The 24,644-nt window shown below is 44.4% G+C and overlaps 1 protein-coding gene across 1 annotated transcript in view; it reads right to left on the bottom strand.

The window, feature by feature from the left end:
• LRRK1 (leucine rich repeat kinase 1) overlaps positions 1-24,644 on the bottom strand; it is a 70,905-nt gene that overhangs the window by 9,533 nt on the left and 36,728 nt on the right. Inside the window, exons 16-28 of the mRNA XM_026648467.2 lie at positions 22,073-22,193; positions 21,622-21,781; positions 20,577-20,853; positions 16,047-16,218; positions 14,132-14,295; positions 12,538-12,677; positions 10,498-10,747; positions 6,277-6,443; positions 4,214-4,411; positions 3,260-3,537; positions 2,266-2,460; positions 1,246-1,397; positions 418-535 (exon numbers count right to left, since the gene is read on the bottom strand). Coding sequence (XP_026504252.1) covers positions 418-535; positions 1,246-1,397; positions 2,266-2,460; positions 3,260-3,537; positions 4,214-4,411; positions 6,277-6,443; positions 10,498-10,747; positions 12,538-12,677; positions 14,132-14,295; positions 16,047-16,218; positions 20,577-20,853; positions 21,622-21,781; positions 22,073-22,193 — 2,392 coding nt within the window. The remainder of the gene's footprint in view (positions 1-417; positions 536-1,245; positions 1,398-2,265; positions 2,461-3,259; positions 3,538-4,213; positions 4,412-6,276; positions 6,444-10,497; positions 10,748-12,537; positions 12,678-14,131; positions 14,296-16,046; positions 16,219-20,576; positions 20,854-21,621; positions 21,782-22,072; positions 22,194-24,644) is intronic.

Here is a 24,644-nt window from a genome sequence, read left to right as displayed (position 1 = left end):
CAGGGGTTTTCCCTACACAAGCGGCGTCCCAAGTTTGGGAAACACTGACTTACAGATAGGATTCTTTATCAGATAGAATCTCTCAGTGCTGATATGCTATAACCTGGGACAGTTTTATGTTGGACAGCTGTCGTTTCCATGTTCATTCAGAACAGCAGAACCATGGTCTTGGGACCAGTAGGCTCTAGACACTAGCTAAATAACAGGTGGAAACAATATACCAGTGAGAAAGCAGATGTAAAGTTTGATTGCCCATTTGAGACATCCATTGTCATGGTGATTCTCTGAGCTTTACATTACTAATTTATTAAGCTAATAGCATGTTTCTTTATAACACACACGAATAAAGATTTCTCCAGTAGGGCAATGAAGCGCACACAACCAACAAGAAGAGCTCACATTTCGGATAACGTTTACCTCTGTGGCAGTCCATAGTGCACTCTGAACTTTTAACTGGCAGCATAACTTCATTCCTGGGCAGCTCATTCTCTCCACTTCTATGAGTCCTTTCTCTGTATTTACCACCGTGTAGTTTCTGAAAGGAGCAAATGTAATTTGTTATTGCAACGGTGCCAACAGTAAAACAGCATTAGCAAGTATTTGCAATTAATGTGTTTACACTGTACAATTTGGAGATCACCTAGTATTTTTGGCCAGATCATGCATACTGTCAGCTCCTTAGCTACCCATCATCCTGCAGATGTATAAAATGCTCTTAAATTTTTTTTGGGGAGAGGAAAGTATATCATAAAGGGAAAAAAATTCAGGCACTTAAAAGCTCTTTCTGCTATTAACTGTTTGCTAAGTGTACTCCAACTGTTGTCTTGTTACTCTGATTATTTTGCTGGCTAAATGAAAGAAGTGACACATCAAGAAAGGATGAAGGCCCTTGAGGTGGTAACATAATTTTTAAAAATTTGATTAATGAATATTTTTGTGAATAAAAGCACTATGTTTGTTTCACCATGATTCACTCTGATTTTATATGAGTATTTAAACAAACCCTGGGTATTCAAAAATGGGTATATGAATCCCAGAAGTTGCAACTATTTTAGCACAAGTAGTTATAAGTTCTGAAATGTGTACGAGATGTGCATAACTTGTTACTCTCCTGTCTAAAATGATTTAGTTATCCAATCAGGGAGCAGAAATAATAATGTATGGCTTAAGTAATCAACCAAATGCTATGAATGGCAAATAGTGAAAGCAAGAAAGAATAGAAAAGGATAAAAATAAACCCTCTACCTGGTGTCTTCCTTCCCATCCCAGAATACCACAGTGTATTCTTGGCCTTGGGAAGAAAAGAAGGAAGACTGCTTCCCACAACACAGCAGGTACATGAAAGTAGAAAACGTAGGATCTTTCATCTGTCCTACAACAGAAATGGCCAATGGACGCTGAGAAAAAAAAAAGTACATACGCTGAATAGTGTGTACACAGCAGAGATTCTTTTGCAGGTCAAGAATAAACAATACATTCATAATAATCACTATTTATTACATCTATAGTTCCATAGGCTGGGGAGCTCAAAAGAACCTAAGGGTGCCCAAATCTGCACCAAATCCCTTAAACTTCTTTCAAAATCCTGTCCCATAGGTGCTCCCTGAGCTTTGCATTTCAGTGTAAAACCAACATAAATTACAAGAATCAAGGCCGATCCCTCTCCTTCCACCCCTCTCTCATTAGGATTTTATCTATGAACCTCTTGTGCTTTGAAAATTTAGGGAAGAGAGCCACACTCATCACAGAGTATAAGTGTTTGTAACTCAAAGCTCTGCCTGGCTCTTACGTGAAGGACTGTGGCTCCAAACATGCAAAATGATTAAAGAAAGATATAGTACAGTGTAATCGCCTTTTGTATTTGAAACCCTTTCCTGTCCCCATGGTGCCTTTTTTTCAAAGCTCCTGAATTCCTTATAGATGTATTCACAGCATGACACATCAGTGGTTTTTAGTAATCAAGGGTGGAATCTTGCCCCACTGAAGTCAATGAGAGTTTTGCCGTTGACTTCAATAGGCCATGATTTCACCTTAAGGGTAAGCATACCGTTGCTCCATTCATGGAACCCAAACTGAAGTCAATGGAAGTCAAGGGCCCAATCACTAGCAGGTGTAAACGGGTCGAGCTCCTCCACTGATGTCAGCGGAGCAGTGCCCATTGATACCAGCTGAGGATCTAGCCCTTAGCATGTAGAGGGGGGCTGCCCCGGTAACAAGCAGTAGATAAATGGTCAAAAAGCATCAATTGTCAGGCCCCTCTTGTACCTTTTCTGGCTTAGTGTCCCAACATTCCATCATGAGCGTCTGCATTCTGTGGAACTGCACTTCCCCCGGCTGCCCCAGAATGGGCCGGATCCCTTTAGACAGCTTCTTCGCAATCTGAAGCTGATGTTGTCCGAGCACAGGCCGCTGTCCAGACAATAGTTCATATAGGACCATTCCATAGGAGAACATGTCCACCTAAGGCAAATATCACACAGTTAAGCAGTTAGCTGCCTCCATAGATGTGGTACGGCTATTTCTTTGGAAGGGAGTTTTATTGTATTGCTAGAATTTGGGATAACATTGACAGCAGTGATGGAAACCAAACAATACATAAACAAGCATTAAGAGGTAATAAAATAAGATCAGCAGCACATTCAACATATGCATGGAAGGTGAAATGCACCCCTGTGCAGTGGGCCAGGCTTATGCATCTCTTAAGTGCTGCATAGCCCTTCGGCTGGCTCGTATGCACGGGGTTAATTTCTTCTAGAAAGAATGAATGGACCTAAGCGAACAATCCAAATCACTTTGTTCCCAGCAAGGAATCTTCCATGGCACATACAATCAGTGTTATGAATAAGGAGTCCAGTTTGCATGTGCCTTGCTCATATCGTGAGGATAGTTAACACAACACCACCACACTTAGTTTCTTCATCAGTGATTCCATTAAATCGGGTCTCTTTGCAAAAGTGCGTGTCTCAAGTTAAGATTCCTAAATCCAGTTAGGCACCTAAATAATGGTCTGATTTTTTAGAGGTGCTGAGTACCTGCAGCTCCCACTGAAGAGAATTTGTTGTTGGGCACCTCTGAAAATCAAGCTATTTACCTAGGTGCCTAAATATGTATTCAGGAGCACAACTTTAGGCACCCACTTTTGAAAACCTTGGCTTTAGTCAGCACATGTGATAAAACTCCACGAAGGGCCTTGATGAGCAGCTTTTTCATTGGATTATAGATGAGAATTGTGCCACTCCAATGGAAATTTCGGAGTTACCTTTTCATCGTAGACTATTCGAGGCCTAATCTCTGGGGCTTGGTATCCAGGAGTGCCTTCCACTCCAAGAGCTCCTTCATGGAATGACTGCCGAGAAATCCCATAGTCAGACAGTTTGATGTTGACATGCTCTTTAATGTCCAGGGACCACACTAAAATATTGTCTGACTTTAGGTCACAGAATATGATGTTCTTCTTATGCAGGTAGGCAAGGCCCGTTGCAATCTGATATGCTATTTTCTGGGTCAGCATATGCCCCAGTGGCACAAAGGAAGCCCCTGCTATAAAGGAAAAACGCTGTGTTCAGTAGAGCAAACTTTCATAAGGATGACAGTTCTTGTCATTTTAATCTGACCTAGTGTAAACAATCTACCTGTTAAAATGTCACTCTGAATGGGATTATCTGAAGGGGCACCATTCACTTTACTTTAGACAGAACTCTGTCAGGTTTTTTTAACCCCTTAATTTCAGCGGTTCATAACGCTCCCATAAAAATTAATGTTGGGCTGAAACTAGACAAAGTGCTGATATGCAGACAGGGCCAAGTTATTAAAGGGGCCTCATCCCAGTTCTGGATTTTACACCATTAATTTAACAGCAGCAAAATTACAGGTACATAGGATAGCATTTAGATCTCTAAATACCTGATTTGCACGGGGGAAATTGCACATGCAGAATTAAAATGATATTTGGATACCCAATCCCCATTAATTTTAAGGGGAACTGGGCATACACATTTCTTACACAGTTTTGAAAAGCTCAGCCTTATTGGCAGTTTTCATGAGACCCCACCAAAGTCCCAACTTGAGAGAAATTCCATCACTGCCCACCGAACTTGGAAAAAACATTATTTCCTTCTACCGCTCAAAAAATAGCTTCAGTGTTGGAGGCCATTTGCTCACACTGTGACATGGGGATTTCATTATTTTCAGGGAGCAGGTCTGGGGCTGTTACCTTTGGACTTTCCAGATAACACAGTCGTGAGGCTGCCCAAGGGGGCCAACTCTAAGGCAAAGCAGAGAGGATGGATGCTAATCCCAATCAAGGAAACGATGCAGGGGTGTTGCAAGGAGTGGAGCATGCTGGCTTCCTGACGGAATTCTGAGAAGTTCTTCATGGCGTCCATAGCTCGCAAGTGCTTCAGCATGGTATCTAGCAAAACACACAGGCCTCTTTTCACTTCAGCACATGGCATTGCAATAGGTGAACCAAGCAATGCGGCTTTAGCAGTTTTCCTTGAAAGCTAAAATTGTTTATAGGATTTTAAGAGCTGAGAAAACTACTGTAGGAAACAAACAATGTCCTTGCTTATTCTGATTATGGTGCTTTGGGCCATCCCCTCCTTAGCATGAGCTGCTAATAGGCATTATTGCTACTGTCAGTGGGAGTTACACGAGTGCATTAGGAAGCAACTGGGGGTGAGATTTTTTGACTTAGGAGTGTAAGACCCACTGAAAGTCGGTGGGACTTTTGTTCTTCCATAACATAAGTGATTTTGAAAATCCTTTCCTATTCTCTTTAGAGCAGGGAGTCAGCAATTCATAAGCAGCATGTTACTATTATATAAAACTTCCAGCGCAAGAGACTCGCCCCCTCTGACTGCAACCCCAGCACAGGAGCCGTGCACAAGAACAGTCCTCGTGCTAAGGGAAAGCAGAGGCCATTCATGGCTAGCCTTGCTGTTAGCGCTTGCCATTGGTGCAGTAGCTGTGCTCCTCCACAGCTCATGGAGGCACTGTATGCTTCCCCTTTAAAACCAGAAGTGAGGACAGTGAGATGCTCTCTTCCAGTCTCCAAGGCTGTGGAATAGCCTCCCAAGGGCAATGAGGGAAGCCCCATGACTTGTGATCTAAAACTAAACTGGCCAAAGTACTGGTAGACTCACCATATTAGCCCCCATGGGATTGACCGGATGATCTAACTGACCTTTCCTGTGTTTAACTTCTAGGACTCGCTATCAGTCCCAGTGAAGGGAGCACCTCAGAGAAGACCAGCTTTCAGAAGGTATGAAGATTGAGTTAATAGTAGTAGTAGTAGTAATATTTGTATTATGGTAGAGGTCCCAATTAAGCCGAGTGCTAGGTGCTGTACAGACACATGAGAGACAGTCCCTGCCCCAAAAAGCTAAGTAGAAAAGACACAGGAAGTATCATCACCCCCATTTTACAGGTGGAGAACTGAGGTACAGATTGATTAAATGACTTGGCCAAGGTCACAGCTGGAAACTGAACCCAGATCTCTGGAGTCCCAGTCAAGTGTCTTGTCCACGCAACCACCTCTCTACAGCCAGACGGCTCAGGTTATGAGAGTCACGAGGAAGATGGAAGCGGGGTGATTTTGTCTTCTCCCTCAAACTGAGGCTCCACCTTGTCAGAGCTCCCAGCCCCCTGGTGGCCAGCACGTGAGGTTTCACATCAAATCGGAGAATGCAACTCGAACCCCCAGTGCGGAAGTGCATTGTGTGCCAATGACCGCCAGCTGGCCTCAGTTCTCCATTTCTTATGCGTGTTTTCATAGGGTAAGCCTACACTGCACAAAACCTCTGCAGCAGCATGTCTCAGAGCCCAGGTCAGCTGACTCGGGCTTGCGCTGTGGGGCTAGAAATCGCAGTGTAGGCATTCAGGCTCAGGCTGGAGCCTGGGCTCCCAGACCCTCCCTCCTCCCCAGGTTTCAGAGACCAGGCTCTGGCCCAAGCAGGAACATCTACACTGCTATTATTAGCCTCCGAACGAAAGCCCCATGACTCCAAGTCAACTGACCCGAGCGCCGAGATTTGCTGCTATAGGGTTGTTGTTGTTTTTTGCTGCAGAGATGTACCCAAAAAGGCTTTTTTCAAATACATCAATCTTCCTTCCCTTACAAGTTTTGCTGTATATTGGGAAGCTGTATTTAAATAGGTGCTGCTAGCCCTTAGCAGACTGAAGACAATTCAATCATAACTCGTAAACTCATTACGGACAGAGCAGATTTAAAAACATACCCCCCCCACACACACACGCGCATTCTGTGCACTGTACCTGTAGCCGAATTAGGAGAACTCTTGCATTTCTTAATCTGATATCTCTTCACTGCCACTGGTTTTCCTTGGTATTTTGCCTGATATATAATGGTTCCACTTCCACCCTGGCCAAGAACATTGTTTTCATTTTCACTGTATTCTAGTTTACTATTTTCCAGAAATAGTCTGCCAGTAATGTAAAAAAAAAAAAAATGTTTAAAGGAACCGTCATTTGTACATTTAATCTGATTTTTTTCACACTTTTAAAAAGATTTTCATTTCAATAAAAGGTTCCCACTGCGAGGATGAGACTGTAAAAGTCACTTCGTTGTCCTTAGATATTTTGCATGCCGGTACACTTTGCACATTTTTCTCACAGGAAGAGCGACGTGGGCAAACCTGCAAAATGGGCTGTCCACTGAGTCGAACATATCTCATCGGAAACCAACAAGATCCCAAAAGGCATCAAGGTGCCAAACTCCGTTTCTAGGCTGATGATGTCAATCCAGCTGATATGGACAATGTGTGGCCAGTTTAATAGGTTTTTACTTCCTTTGCCTTCCAGCGGGACTTGGCTGTGCTCTGAAATCTGATTATTCTAACCAGCCTGCTGGTACCACGCTGCAATTCATCATTTCCCCACCCTTCCCAAGACAGCTTTTACAGCCACTCTGACATCAAACATTTCCACTTTCCTTCTTGTATTAGTCAAATAAAACTCTAACAAATGACACCCCTGATGAGGGCCCACATGCCGCCGTGTTGGCGAGTTTATCCAGAATGATCCATTAAAACTACCTGGAGAAAGGAACGCCTGCTGTTAAAATGATTTATTTGATGGGCATACACGACTCAGAGCAAATGTTGGGAGCTCAGGGAGCAGCTGGTTAGAGCCCTCAGAGCTCTGCACCATGTCCAATCATAGGCACCGACCCCGTGGGTGCTCCGGGGCTGGAGCACCCACAAGGAAAAATTGGTGAGCACCCACTGGCAGCTCCCCGCCTCAGCTCACCTCCGCCTCCTCCTCTGAGCGCGCCACTTCTCCCCCTAGCTCCCAGTGCTTCCCGCCACAGCAGCAGCAAGCGCTGGGAGGGAGGGGGCAGGGCGGGGAAGGCAGCATGCTTGGGGAAGAGGAGGGGCTGGGTGGGGATTTGGGGAAGGAGTCCAATAGGGGCAGGGAGGGGGCGGAGTTGGGGTGGGGACTTTGGGGAAGGGGTTGGAATGGGGGCAGGCAGGGGCAGGGCATGGGTGGAGTTGGGGCCGGGTCAGCGGGGCGCGAGCTCCCACGGGTGCCGGGAAAAGTTGGCGCCTATGTGCCCAATAGAAAGATCTGAGTCATACAGACAGCATGAGCTGTAAAGGACACAGGACTGCTGTCTAAGTGCCCAGATGTCCTTATGAAGGACCTCCACACATTTTATACTCTAATTCAGTGTTTCCCAAACTTGGGACGCCGCTTGTTTAGGGAAAGCCCCTGGCGGGCCGGGCCGGTTTGTTTACCTGCCGCGTCCGCAGGTTTGGCCAATCGTGGCTCCCAGTGGCTGAGGTTCGCTGCTCCAGGCCAATGGGAGCCGCTGGAAGCGGCAGCCAGTACGTCCCTCGGCCCGCGCCGCTTCCCGCAGCTCCCATTGGCCTGGAGCAGCGAACCGCGGCTAGTGGGAGCCGCGATCGGCTGGACCTGCGGACGCGGAAGGTAAACAAACCGGCCCGGCCCGCCAGGGGCTTTCCCTACACAAGCGGTGTCCCAAGTTTGGGAAACACTGCTCTAATTAGTAAGAGTGGATTCTTTACCCTCTGGAGCCCACTGCGTGCCTGTCTTATACACATCACACATATGGGGTCATTTATCATCAGAGCCAGGCACAATGTTTGCACTGGGAGCAGGTGACTGACGGCTGCTTACAGGCTTGATGAAAAGGCAAAATTCAGCTCAGTTTCATCAAAAGGGTCAGTGCAAACATGTCAAGGGCTGGTTAGAGGTTCCACGTCAAATCCAGGTGAAACTTCATGGCTCTGGCTCAATGTGCTTTGAGTAGGTGTGTTCACTTATACCCAAAACTGAGCTGCATGAACCAAAAGCAAATGTTACACAACAGGTGCAATGCGAAAGATAGAATCTTAGTTATATGAAACTCTTATCGATTTAATCTAAGCGTGGGAATAAAAATGTCGACTTTTCCCTTAAACCTGATCCTAGATTGTGACTCTTCCCCCCACCCTCCTTATAAAGCATATAATAGCCTTGATGAAGACATCCAAGGTCATGTATGTCAGACTGGACACAAAAAGGGCTCCTGACTTTCTTCATAGGTTGATTGTCCTCAACAATCTTTCAGGTTCTCCTTGTGCCTCATAGGTCAGAGCGTCTCAACCACAGTATTGTCAATGAAATGGGTTCCTGTGAGTGAGTCAGGTGCCCAGCTCCTTTACTGGAGACGTCCAGAAAAATAAACACTTCATCTCACAGCATATGGAAACCTAATTTCTTTCATTATTGAGAGGGCCTCAAAAATCAAAATGAAATGGGTTCCTTCAGCCTGCCCTCTGACTCTGTAGTAGGTTACGGCAAGCCCTCCTTTTCTTGTATGTGCTTTGGTACACAATGCATCAAACACTGGTTAAAAATTAGTGTGCAACTTGGAATGGCCTTTGAGTCCAAAAGAAAGGTCTGTCAGACAGGCAGACAGAGCTGCATTTATAGAAAATCATATGGAATGCTTATCTAGTCCCTAACTTGGATCTGCAAAACCTTTTGATCCAACCCCACACTCTCCTGGTGACCTCCCTGACGAGCTTGGGAGAGAAACTTGCCTATCCGCTAATCCTTTGGGAGATTTTCTTTCTTGCCTTCAATGCCCCAACACAGGGAGTGAGTAGGAATGGGTTAGGGTTTGGTTCAGAGGGGATGAAGAGCATGAGGAAAAGGATAAAGATTTAGACTTATGGTTGGGTAGAAACAGCAGAGGAATTGGGAAGAAGCAATAAACCAGAAACCACAGGACATATATGAAGGGGATAAAGGCCTTTACCAAATCATTCAGATTCACTTAAGGGCACGAGGAAAAAAAATTGTGCCAGTGTTCTTTTCTTTTCTTAAAGCATCAGTTCTCCCAGCCTCATTCATTATTAGGTTTGTAAAATGCATTAGTCACTGTGGAATAGGCTCCATTACTCAGAGGATTGAAGTTTTCCTGAAGTAATGGGAAAAGTAACCTAGAATAGCTTTTAGGGGACCAAGGTCTAGGATTTTGGTCTCTGTGTAAACTTCAGGAAATATCATCACTTCCTAGAGCAGATTTGATCTGATGCCCACTTTCTGCTGGGTCAAATATGCTTTCAACAGCAAAAGTGCTTTAATTTTCTCAAGGAAGGAAACTGTGCTATCCAAACCAATGACAGGATACAGGATTCAATCCTCCTAGAAAAGTAGTTAAATAGTTTAAAGTTTCTGTCTGGGGCAGCACAGCCTTCTATAGAATACAGGGCTTCCCGCCGAGGAGCAAAAGTCTCTCTGATTCGCAGCCAAAGCCCCTGAATCTGCTGCGGACGCTGCATGTCCTATATCATCTCATAAGAGCAGAAACTGCAAACTGAGCAAGTGTCACCACGAAGGGACGTTTGTAATTGTTCACCGGGAAGGGTCTGAAGAAATTCATTGTATATAGGCTGTGTAAGGGCTAGAGGTTGAAGTTAACCCATTTCAGTAACCCGCTCATGGCTTCCGAATTAAAACCCCAGCTCTGAACAAATCCAAATTTGAATCCAAGTCTGAACCCTGTGGCTGATCCCCAAATCAAAACATCCCCAAATCATATGGACGTTCAAATGCAGATCTGGACGGGCACTTTGCAGCACTCTATATTGTTAGTGCCCTATTAAAAATCTCCTGAAAGAGACATATTGCACCAACCCCTGGCCAGAATATGTTACCAGGGACAGTAGAGAACAGGGTCACTTTTTAAAAAGCGACTTTCACATCGTACCACAGGAATCTCAGGAGACTTTACAAGGCGATGAGTCAGATACAGACAGTGCACTGTGACTTTGTAAGCAAATGTAATGACTATGTAGGCGGATATAGGCTAGGATACAATGACATGGCTGGGAGTCATGGGTAGATGAATTTGCCTTCACATCAAGGGTCAATATGAACCTCCAGTGGTAGTGAACTAGAAGAAATGCAAACTGAATTATTCATAGAAATTTTGAAGTCCAATCAATGACTGTCAAGTAACATTACCTGGCAGGAAAATCTGTCATGAAGAGCTCTGGGACCAGCTCTTGTAGAGGAACTGGGATGTTAGGATGACTAGGACATGTGATACAATCCAGTTCTATAGCAGTCAGAACACAATCCTCCATGTTAAAGTACTGCTCATCTTCCGGTTTATCAGGCGGCTCATTCTCCTGTGTCCTAGAAGTTGCACAGATGTGGCATGGGACATACTGTTCCATTAGCAAAGTCCCATCACTCTCCGTGGCCGTCAGTGCTAAAAATGTTAAAAAAGTGATATTGAACAGCAATGTCCAATACATTCAAATATTTACCTCTTCTGCATGAAATCAGTGCTTGAGAAGTCCCATGTAAGTCTCATGTAATTCCTCACTTGACTCCCACTCTTTCAAAACTGGTGATAGTGGCTCCTCTAGTTTACCAACTGTGATAAAAAGTAGCTATTTGCCAAATACACAAAGGCAGCAAGGACAGGGTTGGATAGATACATGCTCCAGACTGTTGAGATAACTCAAGAGGCCTGGCAGTTTTTCATTTAGGTATCAGGAATAAGTAACATGCAGGGCGTGCAAGTAATACAGTTTCAGCCCAATAGAAATTTAAAAGTTCATGGATAGGAAAAGCCTTCTTATGAAGCAATTCTCCATGGCTTTAGTTAGCTACACTTCAGAAAGATGGAGTCCATTGCAATGACTAGAAAGGCACAAGTATGTCTGTCCCTTTAAAACAAAGAGGGAGAGAAAACTGGCAGAGCTCCTTCCTCTTTCTGACACTGCTTTAGCCCGAATCAAGCAGACAAGGAATCAGAGACACAGCACCCGGGGGTCATGGGCCAAAGTGGTCTTTCGTTTGACAGAATCTATCGTAAATCTTACTTTAGAGCGGGGATTCTGAACCTGTGAGTTAGAGGGTTGTGACCAGCCACAATCTCAGGCAGTGATACTCAGACCTCAGTGGTTCAGGAGCCAAATTAGCAATCAACATTATCCAAAAGAGCCACAGGAGTGTGAAGTCATTGTTTCATTTGCTATATTATTATATATTCCTATTTAAACAGCATGACAGGGGAAATTTTTAGTATATATAGTTCTGTGGCTACCAGTGTGAAAACGAATGATAATAATTCCTCCTTAGACAACTAGAGGCACAGGACAGGGACACTAGACATGTGCAATGTAAGTTTTAGAAATGGGTCAACGAGTCTTGCTGGATGGACTATTGGTTTGTCTTTTTACCCAAATGGCCCATTGGCTGGCATCTTCTGCTTGTATCTATATTGCTAATCATCACTCCATGTCCGAATATGCTTCTTTGGGATTATGGCTCTGCTCAGTCTTCAAGGATTAAAAAAAATACCAATCCAAACTCAAATGAAAGTCTTATTTTTTTCCTTTTCAGAGTGATCTCAGATAAAATAGAAAAGCAGAGTGGATATAGGACAACTCGCAGCACTATTTTCGGATGAAGATCTCAGATCAATACATGCCAACACTTATCTCTAAAGCAGCATGCGGTGACCTGGAATACAGCACATCGTTTTATAATCAAAATCTATTTGTGGATTACAAACATCACTTGGGGAGACTGTGGGCCTGATTCTGATTTCCCTTATGGTGTAAATCAGGAGTAACGCCATTAAAGTCAATAGAGTTACACTACTATAAAACTAGCACAAGGGGCTCAGACACACTGATTTAACTTACCTAAGCAGTATGGACCTGACGCTGCTTCCACTAAATTCAATGGAGGATCTGGTCACTGACTTCTACAGGAGCAGGTTTGGACCCTGTTTGCTTTTAGGATTGGTCGCTCTGGATACAATGCTCACACCACATGGTGTCAGTAAAGATTTGAATTATATTGCATTGAATCTGCTGTTGCCTCTAGATTGTAAAATCCTTGGAGCAGGGACCTATTCTGAGGGGTTTTAGCACTCTTCATCTATTGCATAACATTGTGCACACTGACAGCACCATCAAGGAATAATTTCCAAAAAAGAGTGTTGAAATATAACAATGTACAGAATGCTACAGTTGTTCTTCTTACCTGGAAACCACTGATCTATCAAGGAGTTGACATGATCTGTGATGAAAGCCATTGCTGAAAAATCTCTCGCTTCTGATTGGCAAATGATTTTAATTCCACCACTTTTTTTCTTTTTCCAGTTCACATCAGAAGATTCCACACTAAGTAATGGAGAGCATGAAACACCCAAATAAGGCATTTGTAAAGCATGAATGTTAACAGTTTTTCTGTAGCAAAATCATTGATAAGCAGAGCCACAAAACCATAAGTAATTAACAAGTACTTAAAAGGCAAGTGTCTTCAATTACATATATATATGATCCCCAAACTGAATCTATCATGCAAATGTCTTTGGAGAGAGCATTCTTGCACAGAAATAAGCAAAAGCTGGATGCTTACAAAGTGCACATGGTAAAGAAGGTCTTAGTCTGAGTGAAGAGAGGATGGTGGAGATTATACTGGAAGCAATAAAAGTGCTGAAGGGTTAAGAGTCTTAAAAACCAACACTAAAACTCTAAGGTCCATATTTTCAAAGGAGCTTCAAAAACATGCTTGCAAATATGTGGATATATCCTTTTGTGTACAGCCCCGGGTATTTGTGCACAGAAACGGGCTCTTGTGCAAACTGGGTAATTTTATGCAAAGAGCTGAACATCCTTCTGCCCCAACAAAGCCTGCGTAAGTGGGCTTTGTGTGAGAATAGACTATGGATAGGTAGATGGCACACATCCGCCAAACCCAAAAAGAGGAAGGATGGTCCAGTGGTTTGGTACTAGCAGAGAACTTGGGAGACCTGGGTTTAAGTCCCTGTTCTGCCACAGACCTCCTGTGGGGAGAGTCACTCAGCCCAGGAATTAGGCACCTAAGTCCCTTTGAGGATCTGGGCGTTAGCCTTTCTGTGTCTCAGTTCCCCATCTGTAAAATGGGAACAGCACTATTTGCAAGGGCTGCTGTGAGGAGAAATACACTAAGCTCGTGAGGTGCTCAGATACTACAGTAATGAGGGTACCTAAGGTAAGGAGGAAGAGGCTGTAGGTCAAAACTCCATGGCTGCTAATTTATCCTAGTGGGTGGAACAGTGTCCACATGCCCAATACCCAGACTCCTGGCCACTGCATCTTTGTAAGAATAACTGCAGTTGTTTTGCTTTACCCAATGGAAGGCTTTGCACTGGTCTAGCCCCACCACATCTCATATGCCCCCTTCTGCAAGCAAAGCCCCGGGGCTTAAGTGGCACAGAAAAGAAAAGCCTTCTGTGCGGGTGTGAATTGCAGTCATATGGCAGAGAGTTTTAAGAGCACTGTGCAGAGATCTGTTCATCCAAACACTTGTTTGCATGTGAAAATGCAAGATTTTCCACAGTTCTGCTCCAAACATTACTTTACATTTTTGGAGGTCTTTATATTTGTAGCTGCAACAATATCTGTAAGAAATAATAAGTGATACATTCATAACTGGCAAACAAAGACTGATCCATCACTGTTGAGCTTTGCTTATATATAAAAAAGCCTCCTCTTCAGTTGAAATTAGTAAATGTGTAATATTTGGGTCAGGTCTGTTAGTGTCCATTTAGCATGCAGTTTTATGAAGTAGGCTACAGGCGAGCACAGATTACCTGAGGTAGCCTCCATCAAAGGTGACAAACAGACCTTCCTGCCAGTAGACTGTATGAGTTCTTTTGACTCGGAATGTGCTGCAGCGGTTTCTTTGAGTGCCTGTAAAGCTGTAGATGGTCACATTTTTGTTCCTGGTCTTGGTGTTCTTCTTGTTCTCAAAGAGCTGAAATGAGCAGCGTGACACAATAATTCAACACCGAGACGTCTCACATGGGGGTTCCCCTTAATCAAGCAAACAGGGCCGACCCTTCTTTCTCTGGCCATCTTGGATATTTTCCATTATTTTTGTAATTAAAGTGCCCGTGACTTGTAAAACAGCTTGTGAGGGGATTAAAATAAATACAGTCATGACTATGTCAGCAGCTAAACAAGAATTCCAGATCACGTATAGCGGAATGGCCTCAAGCCAGTGAACATGGTTCATTCTACTGCCCTCGTGCGCAATAATTAAAATGAATTTTGTATTTGCAAATACAAATAAGAATAAACCCGTTTACTGGGTGAGCAAACAATTATCTGCCTCCAGTGCACTGAGCTAGTAAATCACCTGTGTCAATATTTGGGAAGCTGTTTCAATAGGTGGAAAATGACTTTTCTCTATGCTGTTTAAAAATAGTATGTTGAGAATTCAACATGATCATCACTCATAGGCCTACCCATCTGGTGCTTGAACCGATACCCAGTTAAGTCAATGGGATCCTTCCCATTGATGTCAGTGGGTACTGGATATGGGCACTAGTGAGATGCTTAAAAATTTACTTCCTGCCCAATGGGATATAATCAGAAATGCTGCTATGAGAGATTTTTACACGATTTAAAAAAATATAACCTGTAAAAAAAATGGACATTCCTAACATTTTGAGAAGCCTTGGAATTGGAGCATCTCCAAATATGACGAATACTTTTTCTTTAGGTGTCCTATAGTATTGACAAGCTGATACAAGTTAAGTGGGCAGTTTTAAGAGGTGGCAAGGTAGAGTTAATGGGTAATTATAATGGTTTCCAATGGAGCTTCCAGATTATCACTGGAGAGATGCGGCCACATTAACTTGTGCCACCACCAGCAACGTTAATAGCTTTAACCAAACGCTATTTTTATGACCAGGCTCATCACTTTATCTCTTAAGACCCTGTCCTGTAATTCTTGCTCACACAAGTAATTAGATTGAAGACAATGGTCCCAATTCTCCTCTTAGTTAAACCTGCATAAATCTGGAGTTACAATACTGGCTTAAGTGGAGTTCCTCTAGATTTGTACTGACATTGAATGAGAGCAGATTCTGGCCCAAATGAACCATTTACATTAGCAAGGGTTGCAGGACAGGACTATAAGGTTATGTCTACACTGCAATGACAGGGTGTGACTGCAGCTCATGCACACATCCCAGAGGCTAGCCGTAATCTAGCTAGCTCAGGTCCCGAAGCAGTGAAGCTGCGCAGTGCAAACATCAGTGCAGGTAGACTTGCAAGTAATTACCCAGGATTCTGTGCTGAAGTGCATTTTGCCATACCTTCACTGCTCCGGTGGGACCTGAGTCAGCCAGATTAAAGCTAGCACCCACAATTGCAATACAGACAGACCCTAAATGATTACAAGCAATCAGAAGACTTTGGATGCAGCGAAATTGCAAAATAAGCCACCTCGTATGGGGGAGAGGGGAATAAACTTTGGGCTATATTAACTCTAAACAATGCTTAATTGTATAAGAATGGAATCAAATGGAGTAGGACATTTCCTGCTCACCTTACTCACATGAACAGTGCAGTTGAAGTCAATGAGATTTCTCGCATGAGTAAAGCAAACAGAATGTGGTCAAAGAGTATTTGTGAATGAATTCCCAGTGGTATTTATGTTTTTATTAAATGGCATCTTTTATTGTTTTCACTTTCTATTTTGTGAATATAGTAACCTACCTGGAGATCCATCTCTGCAAGACTAATTAACATCCGAGCTATGAACCTTTGCCAAAAGCCAACTGGGACAAAACTCATCTTGAACACTCTTTGGACGGTGTTTGTGGAATGGTGGCATAAGCCATGGATATCTAATGCTGGTTTGGCTGGGAGGAGATGAGGTAGGAGGTAGCTGAAACAAATGAAATGTGACAGTTCAAATCTTCAATGACAGCTTTACAACAGCGGATACCTTGTACTGTGTAATAACTCAGTTTCAGTCTCCACAGAGCATTTTAATAGCCCAGCCTACTGCATATAAAAAGTTTTGAGATATCGCAGCAACATATGAAGAAGGGGCAGAGAGCTACTGCTTTGAGGACTGTGCTTAATGTATGGTATGGAAATCAGCAAGTGAAGAACAGGCATTGTGCACAACACAGTAAGGTCTAATGGAGAGGATAAAATCAATATGAAGGGGAGAACATTTGCATAAACAAAAATTAACTGCATACAAATATGATATAGTCACTGCAATGGTATTTGGTGTCCACTAAATTCTGAAGTGACTTTTGGACTCATTCAGGCTGACACATGTGAAGATGCTGTTCTGATAGCAGAGAATTACAGCTCCATTTCTGTAGGAATCTTTGAATATAAAACCTAGGGGCAGTTGTTTACTACAGCTGAGCTTCACTCAGCACAGATGAGAGGTATCGGAGAGTCCACAGTTACAATTCCCTAATTGCGAGGGCCAGGCTGGGTTGCCCCTCCCCACCCCATGCATTAGTGCAGCCTACGGGTTAGTATAGTTTATCCCTCTACTGCAGTGTTTCCCAAACTTGGGACGCCGCTTGTGTAGGGAAAGCCCCTGGCGGGCCGGGCCGGTTTGTTTACCTGCCGCGTCTGCAGCTCCGGCCGATCGCGGCTCCCACTGGCCATGGTTCACCGCTCCAGGCCAATGGGAGCTGCTGGAAGCGGCGCGGGCCAAGGGATGTACTGGCCACTGCTTCTAGCAGCTCCCATTGGCCTGGAGCGGCGAACTGCGGCCAGTGGGAGCTGCGATCGGCCGAACCTGCGGACGCGGCAGGTAAACAAACTGGCCCGGCCCCCCAGGGGCTTTCCCTACACAAGCGGCGTCCCAAGTTTGGGAAACACTGATCTACTATATGGCCCCTAAAGGATTATAATGCAGCTGAGAATTGGCTGAGTACAGTTCTGTCCTATCCCCTACGTGCCCTGGACAAGCTCCAGCAGCCAGCTCTGCTAGCTGAGAGAACCTTTCTCTGGGGGAATTCTCAGCTGGCCAGTTATGACCGAAATCCAGCTACTCCATGCCATGAGAGCCCCAGAAAAGGGCTGGGTTGTTTTTGAGAGTCAGACCCATATTAGAGTTACAGTAGAACAGAAAGCTTTTGGTTTCCATAAAGCTACTGTAAGTGTGTTGTTAAGCAAAGAATATGGATTTGTCCTATTGCACCGTATTTGAGAAGCTAAGATATGGTAGGAGAACACTCCTATTTTGAAAAGCAAAGTGAGAGGTTGTTGATCTGCAAGAGAAATTCATGCACAAGTTATTATTTAGGTAAATTACAGTTTTCAATGACTGCTCTAGCAACGGTCCTCAAAGAAGCAAATTGTGTGTAACACTCCTTTAAAATGGGCTTTTGATACTTACTAATAATACTGCTTTTCAAACCAGATACTTACTACTACAACAAATACATTAACAGCCACACATTTAATTTAAAGGGATCTCAGCCCAGCCTGGACTTTTGTACTCACAGTCAACTGTATGTGCAAAACTGTGCATATGAATGACAAGATTTAGACATCAAAATATCCAATTTGTAGTCACAATCAAGTAGTTATGCAGCTGGCTAAATTCTATCATTTGTGAATTGTGTGTGTTCTTTTTATTCTTTGAATGTGGAAGCAAAATTATGGCTTCATAGGGAGAAGATTTTTTTCTAAATAAATAGCACTTACAAAGAACCCCTTTGCAGAATTTTAAATTCTACAGTATTATACCCTGGAAAGGTAAACTGAGGCAAAAGACTAAGATTTAACCAAGGTAGCAAGGTGTCAGTGGCAGAGGTGGGAAAACAACAAGGTAATCTTGGGTCAAAGTACCATGCTCTAGCCACTAGATCACAATCCCTCTTACATAGTTAAACCTATAGTGTCCTGTGAAGGTCTGTTTTAGAATAATCAATTTAGAAAGCCATGCATCACCAGACAACAGACTATCTTAAGGACATATTTTTGTATATTGTACATATAATATATGATAACATTTTATATGATAAAATTAATCATCCTACAAAACACCTTTGGCATTTAAAACAGTAACCTCCATTTCTTCAATTTGTAAACTGAAAACAGAAAGGTCAGGCTTTGAGCCTTAATTTAAAAACCAAGACAAGGCTGAGCTACATACATCTTAGGCAGACTGAATTCCAGAGATGCAGAGCGTATCAAACTAAAAGCTCTTGCTCCATAAAACTAGTGGACACACCATGTGACAGCCAATAAATTTGCCTTAGCAGATCTAAAAACATGTCTAGGAATGTAAGAAATATGAAGGCCAATGATGTCTGCTGGACCAAAACCATAGAATGGTTTATAATACAGATGGAGATTCAACACAGTGTTTGAGCAGCAGCCAATGTAAATTTTGAAAATATGTGAAACGTATCCCTGTCCACCCTTCTCAGTATGTAAACTGGCAGCTGCTTTCTCTGCCAATTGCAGGGTGTGGAAAGCCCTATCAGGCAATCTAGACAATAATTGCAAGAGCCCAATCACAAGTAACTGCTCTGGTCTGCCAGGCACAAAAATTAATGCAACCTGCTATAGCAACTCTCCATCAACGGTGGGAAGGCATATTGTAACCAAGAAGCTTAGATGGCTCCAAATAGATCGGTTAAAGTATCAAATAACACCCCTTTCCTTACTACTGAGCCAGGGACAATGTAATTGCCTTTGAGAAAAATGGCAGATAGGGACAAGGAGTCAGGAAGGCATTTAGGATTAAGCAGAAACATTATTGCTTTATCTGTGTTAAGCTTGAGAAAATTTGCTGGCAACCGGGACTGGGTAACTGACAGTCATAATGACAGCGCTGAGAATGCAGCACTTGTAGTAGCACTAAGAATTCCTGAGGGATTTCGAATGATGAAGCAGTGCTATAGCGGCAGAGCGAGGAAATGACATGCAAATGTTATACCGGAAAGGCAATAGCGTTACGACTTAACTATTAATTAAACAGACAATCGACAGATAGAAAGAAAAATAGTGGGGAGGAGAAGGGAATGGGGAAAGGGATTCAACAACATTTAAGTGAACATGGTCTCCATGTCAAATTCCTAGTGCAACACATGGAGGAATATCGAGTGATGAGTTTTATCGTAAGAAATAAACCTTGTCACTTAAAATGTGCTTTCTTGTGCTCACTGAACTGGGGATTAGATATTTAACTCTTGTTCTCAGGGTTGACGTGATCACCAACATTTGGGAGCAATTTGTCCCCAGCGCAATACTAGTGGGAACCTAAAGGTTTTCTGCCTTGCTCTGGAGCATGGATCATCTGTTCGAATCAGATGGTCCGTATTTCCTGTAAGGCAGTCATTGGTGGAACTCTGAGCTTGTCTACACTGGAACAGGAGATGTAATTTCCAGCTTGGGCAGACATATTTGCATTGATCAAATATTTGCTGCTTGCGCCTCGGATACGTACCTAGAGTTTCAGATGGAACTGTACACGGGGTGACTAGCCTATCTGGCTGCCCATGCTGCTACAGCTACACTGCAATTGTTAGTGCGCTAGCTCAACCAAAGCCAGCACAGGGATGTCTACCCGTGCTGGAAATTACACCTCTAGTGCCAGTGTGGACACAAGTGCCGACTCTGTGGGTTCTCTGGGGTTCAAGCACCCACAGAAAAAAAATAGAGGGTGCTCAGCACCCACCAGCCACAGCTGTTTCGTGGGGCAGCCAATCAGTTGTTTGGAGGCTAGTAGGATGGACTCAGGGGAGGGTGGAGAGCAGTGAGCGGCGGGTGAGCAGGGGTCTCGGGGGAGAGGACGGAGCAGGGGTGGGAAGAGGCGGAGCGAGGGCGGGGCCTCAGGGGAGGAGCAGGAATGGGAAGAGGCGGAGCGAGGGCGGGGCCTCAGGGGAGGAGCAGGGGTGGGAAGAGGCGGAGCGAGGGCGGGGCCTCAGGGGTGGAGCAGGAATGGGAAGAGGCGGAGCGAGGGCGGGGCCTCAGGGGAGGAGCAGGAGTGGCAGCCTTCTCAGGGTCCCCCTGCAGGGTTCCAGCGACAGACGACAGCCTCCTCATGGGGGCCCTTCTCAGGTTCCAGTGACGGGAGTGGGGGGAAACCCCACAGCTCCCAGCCACCACGGTAGTGGGGGGAAACCATGGAGCTGCAGCAACAAAAGGCACAGACAGGTCACAGCTTCCGTGAATTTTTGTTCATTGCCCGTGACCTGTCTGTGACTTTTACTAAAAATAACCATGACAAAATCTTAGCCTTCATCATTACCAACATACCTGTTATTGGCTACTGGTAGTGCAATTTCAAACTTGGCCAGGAACTGGAAATACTGTTCTTCTGTTTGTTCAGTAAACCCTGTCCCAACTAACAACATCCTGAAATCCTCCGCTTTGATTAATCCGTTCTTAGCAACAGACTTTGAGCTCTTAATATTAAATATTCTCTGAAGACATTCTGATAACCAGACTGGATCAAGGAAATAGAGGTTTCTCAGTCCATGGCTGGTGTCTGGGAAATGCAGCAACGTTCCTGTTTCTATAAGGAAACTGATGGCTGTAAAAAAAAACAGAAGAGCAAGATACCAGTGTTATGAAACCATACTACAGACAGCAGATTAGAAGAAAGCCTTGATCACTTCATCCAGACAATGAATAGACCAGAAACATGCCAGGATGTAGCCAACAACCAGCATATAGCATTTACATGCAGAGGCTACAGCTAACTAGATCTCATTTCTTACAACACAGCAGCAAATACATCTTTATTGTCGGCAAGATGCAAGCTTTCAGGCTACACCAAACTCTTCTTCAGGTCTCTTCCCCACCCCAACTCAGACCCTGATCCTGCCGTTTGCACGGATGCAGAGTTCCCACTGGTGGGAGTACTGCTTGGGTGAGGATTGCAGGACTGGTCCCTCATACCTGAAACTCAAGACAGTTTTAATAAAATATGTCAATATTCATTTCTGCGGGACTGGTTGAGACCATGTCACAGCATGTGGGCAGACAAAGCGATGGTACTTAAAACTAGCAGCAGGCACAATACTATTCTAGACTGGCAGCAGAATGATTGTCACTTGGAGAGGACTGCCCTTTTTAATGACAGTAGATGGAATGTGACTAGTTTTTAGGGCCCTGGAGACCTGCTGGAGACACTGATTCCACTACCCATGATTGTTACCAATCACCTGAATAGAGATCTGCACAGACTAAGGTTACTTTTACAGTAACAATCTGAACAGCAGCTACTTTCATTCTCATAATATTTGTAAATCCCAATGAACGTTAACTTTGAAACAATTACTGGGCTCCCGAGACATACCAGCTTGTAAGTCCTCATAGTCTTTGATATCATTTCCAGGGGTTTGCTCTACGATGTGCTCTATTTGTTTGTCTGTTAGATACTGCACATTGTCATTTTGACTCCTTTTCTGTTGTTCTGCTAGGACGGCTTCTTGGAGACTAAGGTAACTTCTTGGTATCTGTAAATCACATCAGAAAAATAGCACAACCAATTCCCAACAACAATCATGCTACCCAGCAGTTGGGTTCAAAGACATGTTTGAGAAGCAAGCTTATGAATTTGTTTGTTTTCCAAAATCAAATAAACGTGCAATATTCGTGTTTGCTTTTTTGTTGTTGGTTTATGGCTGCTGAGACACTGTATATATTTCCTATAACTATAACCAAAAAACAAACATAAAAACATAAAACAAAACAAAAAATAACCCAGGTTCGCTACGATTCTCATTAGAAAAAAAAAAAACACTCACCAATCTCGCTGCAAGCATCTGCGAGCAAATAGAGCTGCCGACGTCCTTCATGTTGCAAGTGACTTGAAATATCAGCTGGCGGAGCCCATCAAGGCCTTCTAGGGTCTTACATGATAGCTCACTGCAAATGAAAACCAGGGGGAAGGATTATGAGCCATTAATACAGGTTATGATTCTTCCTTTAGGGTCTGTCTACACTGCAATTAAACACCTGCACCTGGCCCATGTCCGCTGACTCGGGCTCAGGCGATGGGATTGTAAAATTGATGTCTAGATGTTTGAGCTCAGGCTGGAGTCCGAGCTCTGGGACCCTGAGAGACAGGAGGGTCCCAGAGCCGGGGCTTCAGCCCAAACCTGAACTTCTACACAGCAATTTTACAGCCCCACAGCCCAAGCGCAAGTCAGCTGACACGGGCCAGCTGCAGATGTTTAATTACAGTGTAGACGGACCCTTAATGTCACTATGTCTTTAGCTGTTATTTGGAACTTCTAATTTCCGGTGCTGGAATAAATGGGGTGGGGAGGCGGCAGGGTGCTCTCAATGAGGGTCCGTGGCTTTGGGAAAAAATACCAAGAAATGTGAGAAAAAGACACATTGGTCCAGATCCTGGCCCTCCCAGTGCCATGTGCTGTGCATTGTTGAGGGACACAGAGCTCCCTCCCTCGGGGGAATGCCACGGTGGTACAAAGCCAATGTATCCAGCTCTCTATCATCCACTCTCCTCCCCCTGCATAGGCAATGCTCTGGGATGAGCCGGGAGTAGGAGATGTCAGCAGTCCATAGGCGACCGTTCTTGTCCAACTGGTTCGGCCAGCCTCAGGTTCAGGGAGGCAGAATGGTGGCTCACAGCTGCTTTTCCCCCACCCTAGGTCCGGCACAAAATGCAGCTAGCTGGCTGGACCTCCTTTATGCGGAGTCCCTACAAGCCGGCCTTCTCCATTCTCTTACAGCTAGGAAATGCCTGTCTCCATATCATGCTATTCCTGGCCTCCTTGTTTGCTGCACAGGAGTACTCCTCTTCTGCTGCTCCCCATAAAGACTCTTTCTTACCGATTCCACGCATGGTGGGGAGGGAGGGAGGGAAGGGGAAGAAATTTGTTTTAAAGGAGTATCCTGTATTTTAAACCCTGGCCACTGAGTGGTGGAGGGCAGGGGGATGGGGGGAAGTATGCGCTCACACAGCCGGGAGCTGAATGAATGGCCGATAAGAGTGCTTTTGTCGCACCCGCACAAAGGCATTCTGCAACTACTCTGGCTGTCCCTGAGTAGTGCTCGGGGGAGCCATGTTCCTGCCAGCTCCAGGTGAATGATGGTGAATGAAAGAAATTGTTTGGGGTGGGGGTAGCGGGAAGGAAGTGGTCATAGTGTCTCCAGCTGAGAGGAAATGAATGAGGAAAGCTGGACAGGAGTCTAGAGGCGGACAGGAGCTGAGAGCAGACTGTGCTGGGGAGAGTTTGAGCAAGAATACTAATTAGGAGTTCAGGGTCAGGGTGAAGGGAGTTCCCTTTAGAGAGAGAGGTCCGGGCGGGCTGCTTTACGGTGGCAAGAGAGTGGCTGTAATGAGAGTGAGTAGGAAATGATGGTACCATGGTAAAGTGCAGTGATATGCTGCTAGCGCAGCCAGCACCGTATGCAGGGTAGGGCCAGGTAAAAGCTGGACTCACAAGTGTGTGTCCTGGACCTAGTTTTAGTGCAGGTAGGTAGTTTTAATGCCTATTGCACGCTGATAAAAGGAGCCGCTCTGATTGAGAGTGAGAACACGCTGCCTGGGTGGGAGCTAGGCCATACACCAAGCATCAGGTGGTTTTCCTGACTTTGGGGCGGATACAGGAGGCTGGGAAGCTCAATGCAGTGTCTGTTTACCAGATGCAGAATGTCACAGCAGAGCTCTTCACACTGACAGTGTGTGCAGAGTGTGAGCAGCTGGTGCGGCAGCATACCCCATTTCCCAGCTATGGGAATTTAACATCAGCTACTGGGCCTAGTCAACTATTCCCACCAGAGATATCAGGAATTTCCAGCTGTTAGGGGTCAGCGACAAGTTGCTACTGTATCAGCACAGTGCTCAGCAATCGCACATGGCTTGGACCCTGGGAAATGTAAGTCATCTCTTCAATTTCCCTGCCCAAGGATTCTGTGTTCCTCAAGTGCACTCTCCCACCAGGCAGACGTGAGAGAGCTGGGTTGACCTCCATGACCTGATTATATATGAGCAGTCGACGACTCTTTGGCCTTTCTAAAATAAAAAAATGATGTAGACTGTAAGCCCTTTGGGGCAGGAGCCAGCTTTTTGTTCTGGGTTTGTACAGCACCTAGCACAATGGGGTCCTGGTCCAGGACCAGGAATCCTAGTTGCTACGAGAATGCAACTAATATGTAATAATAGTGTTGTAAAGTTATAAAGGCATTTATCTTGCAAATATTACAAATCCCATCAATCTATTGCTAATTGGCAGTAATAATGCTTACATCTTATAGAACAATTGCCATCTTTATCTTTAAAGTGTTTGCAACATTAATCACTCAATGGATACAACTCCCCTGTGAATTAGTTAATAAACTTTATCCTTA

The sequence above is a fragment of the Terrapene carolina genome, unplaced genomic scaffold (genome assembly GCF_002925995.2).
Source record: "Terrapene carolina triunguis isolate 2854851 unplaced genomic scaffold, T_m_triunguis-2.0 Scaffold67, whole genome shotgun sequence".
In the NCBI taxonomy this organism is placed as follows: domain Eukaryota; kingdom Metazoa; phylum Chordata; order Testudines; family Emydidae; genus Terrapene; species Terrapene triunguis.
The sequence above is the reverse complement of the archived record's forward strand: the minus strand, read 5'-3'. Positions and strand labels throughout refer to the sequence as shown.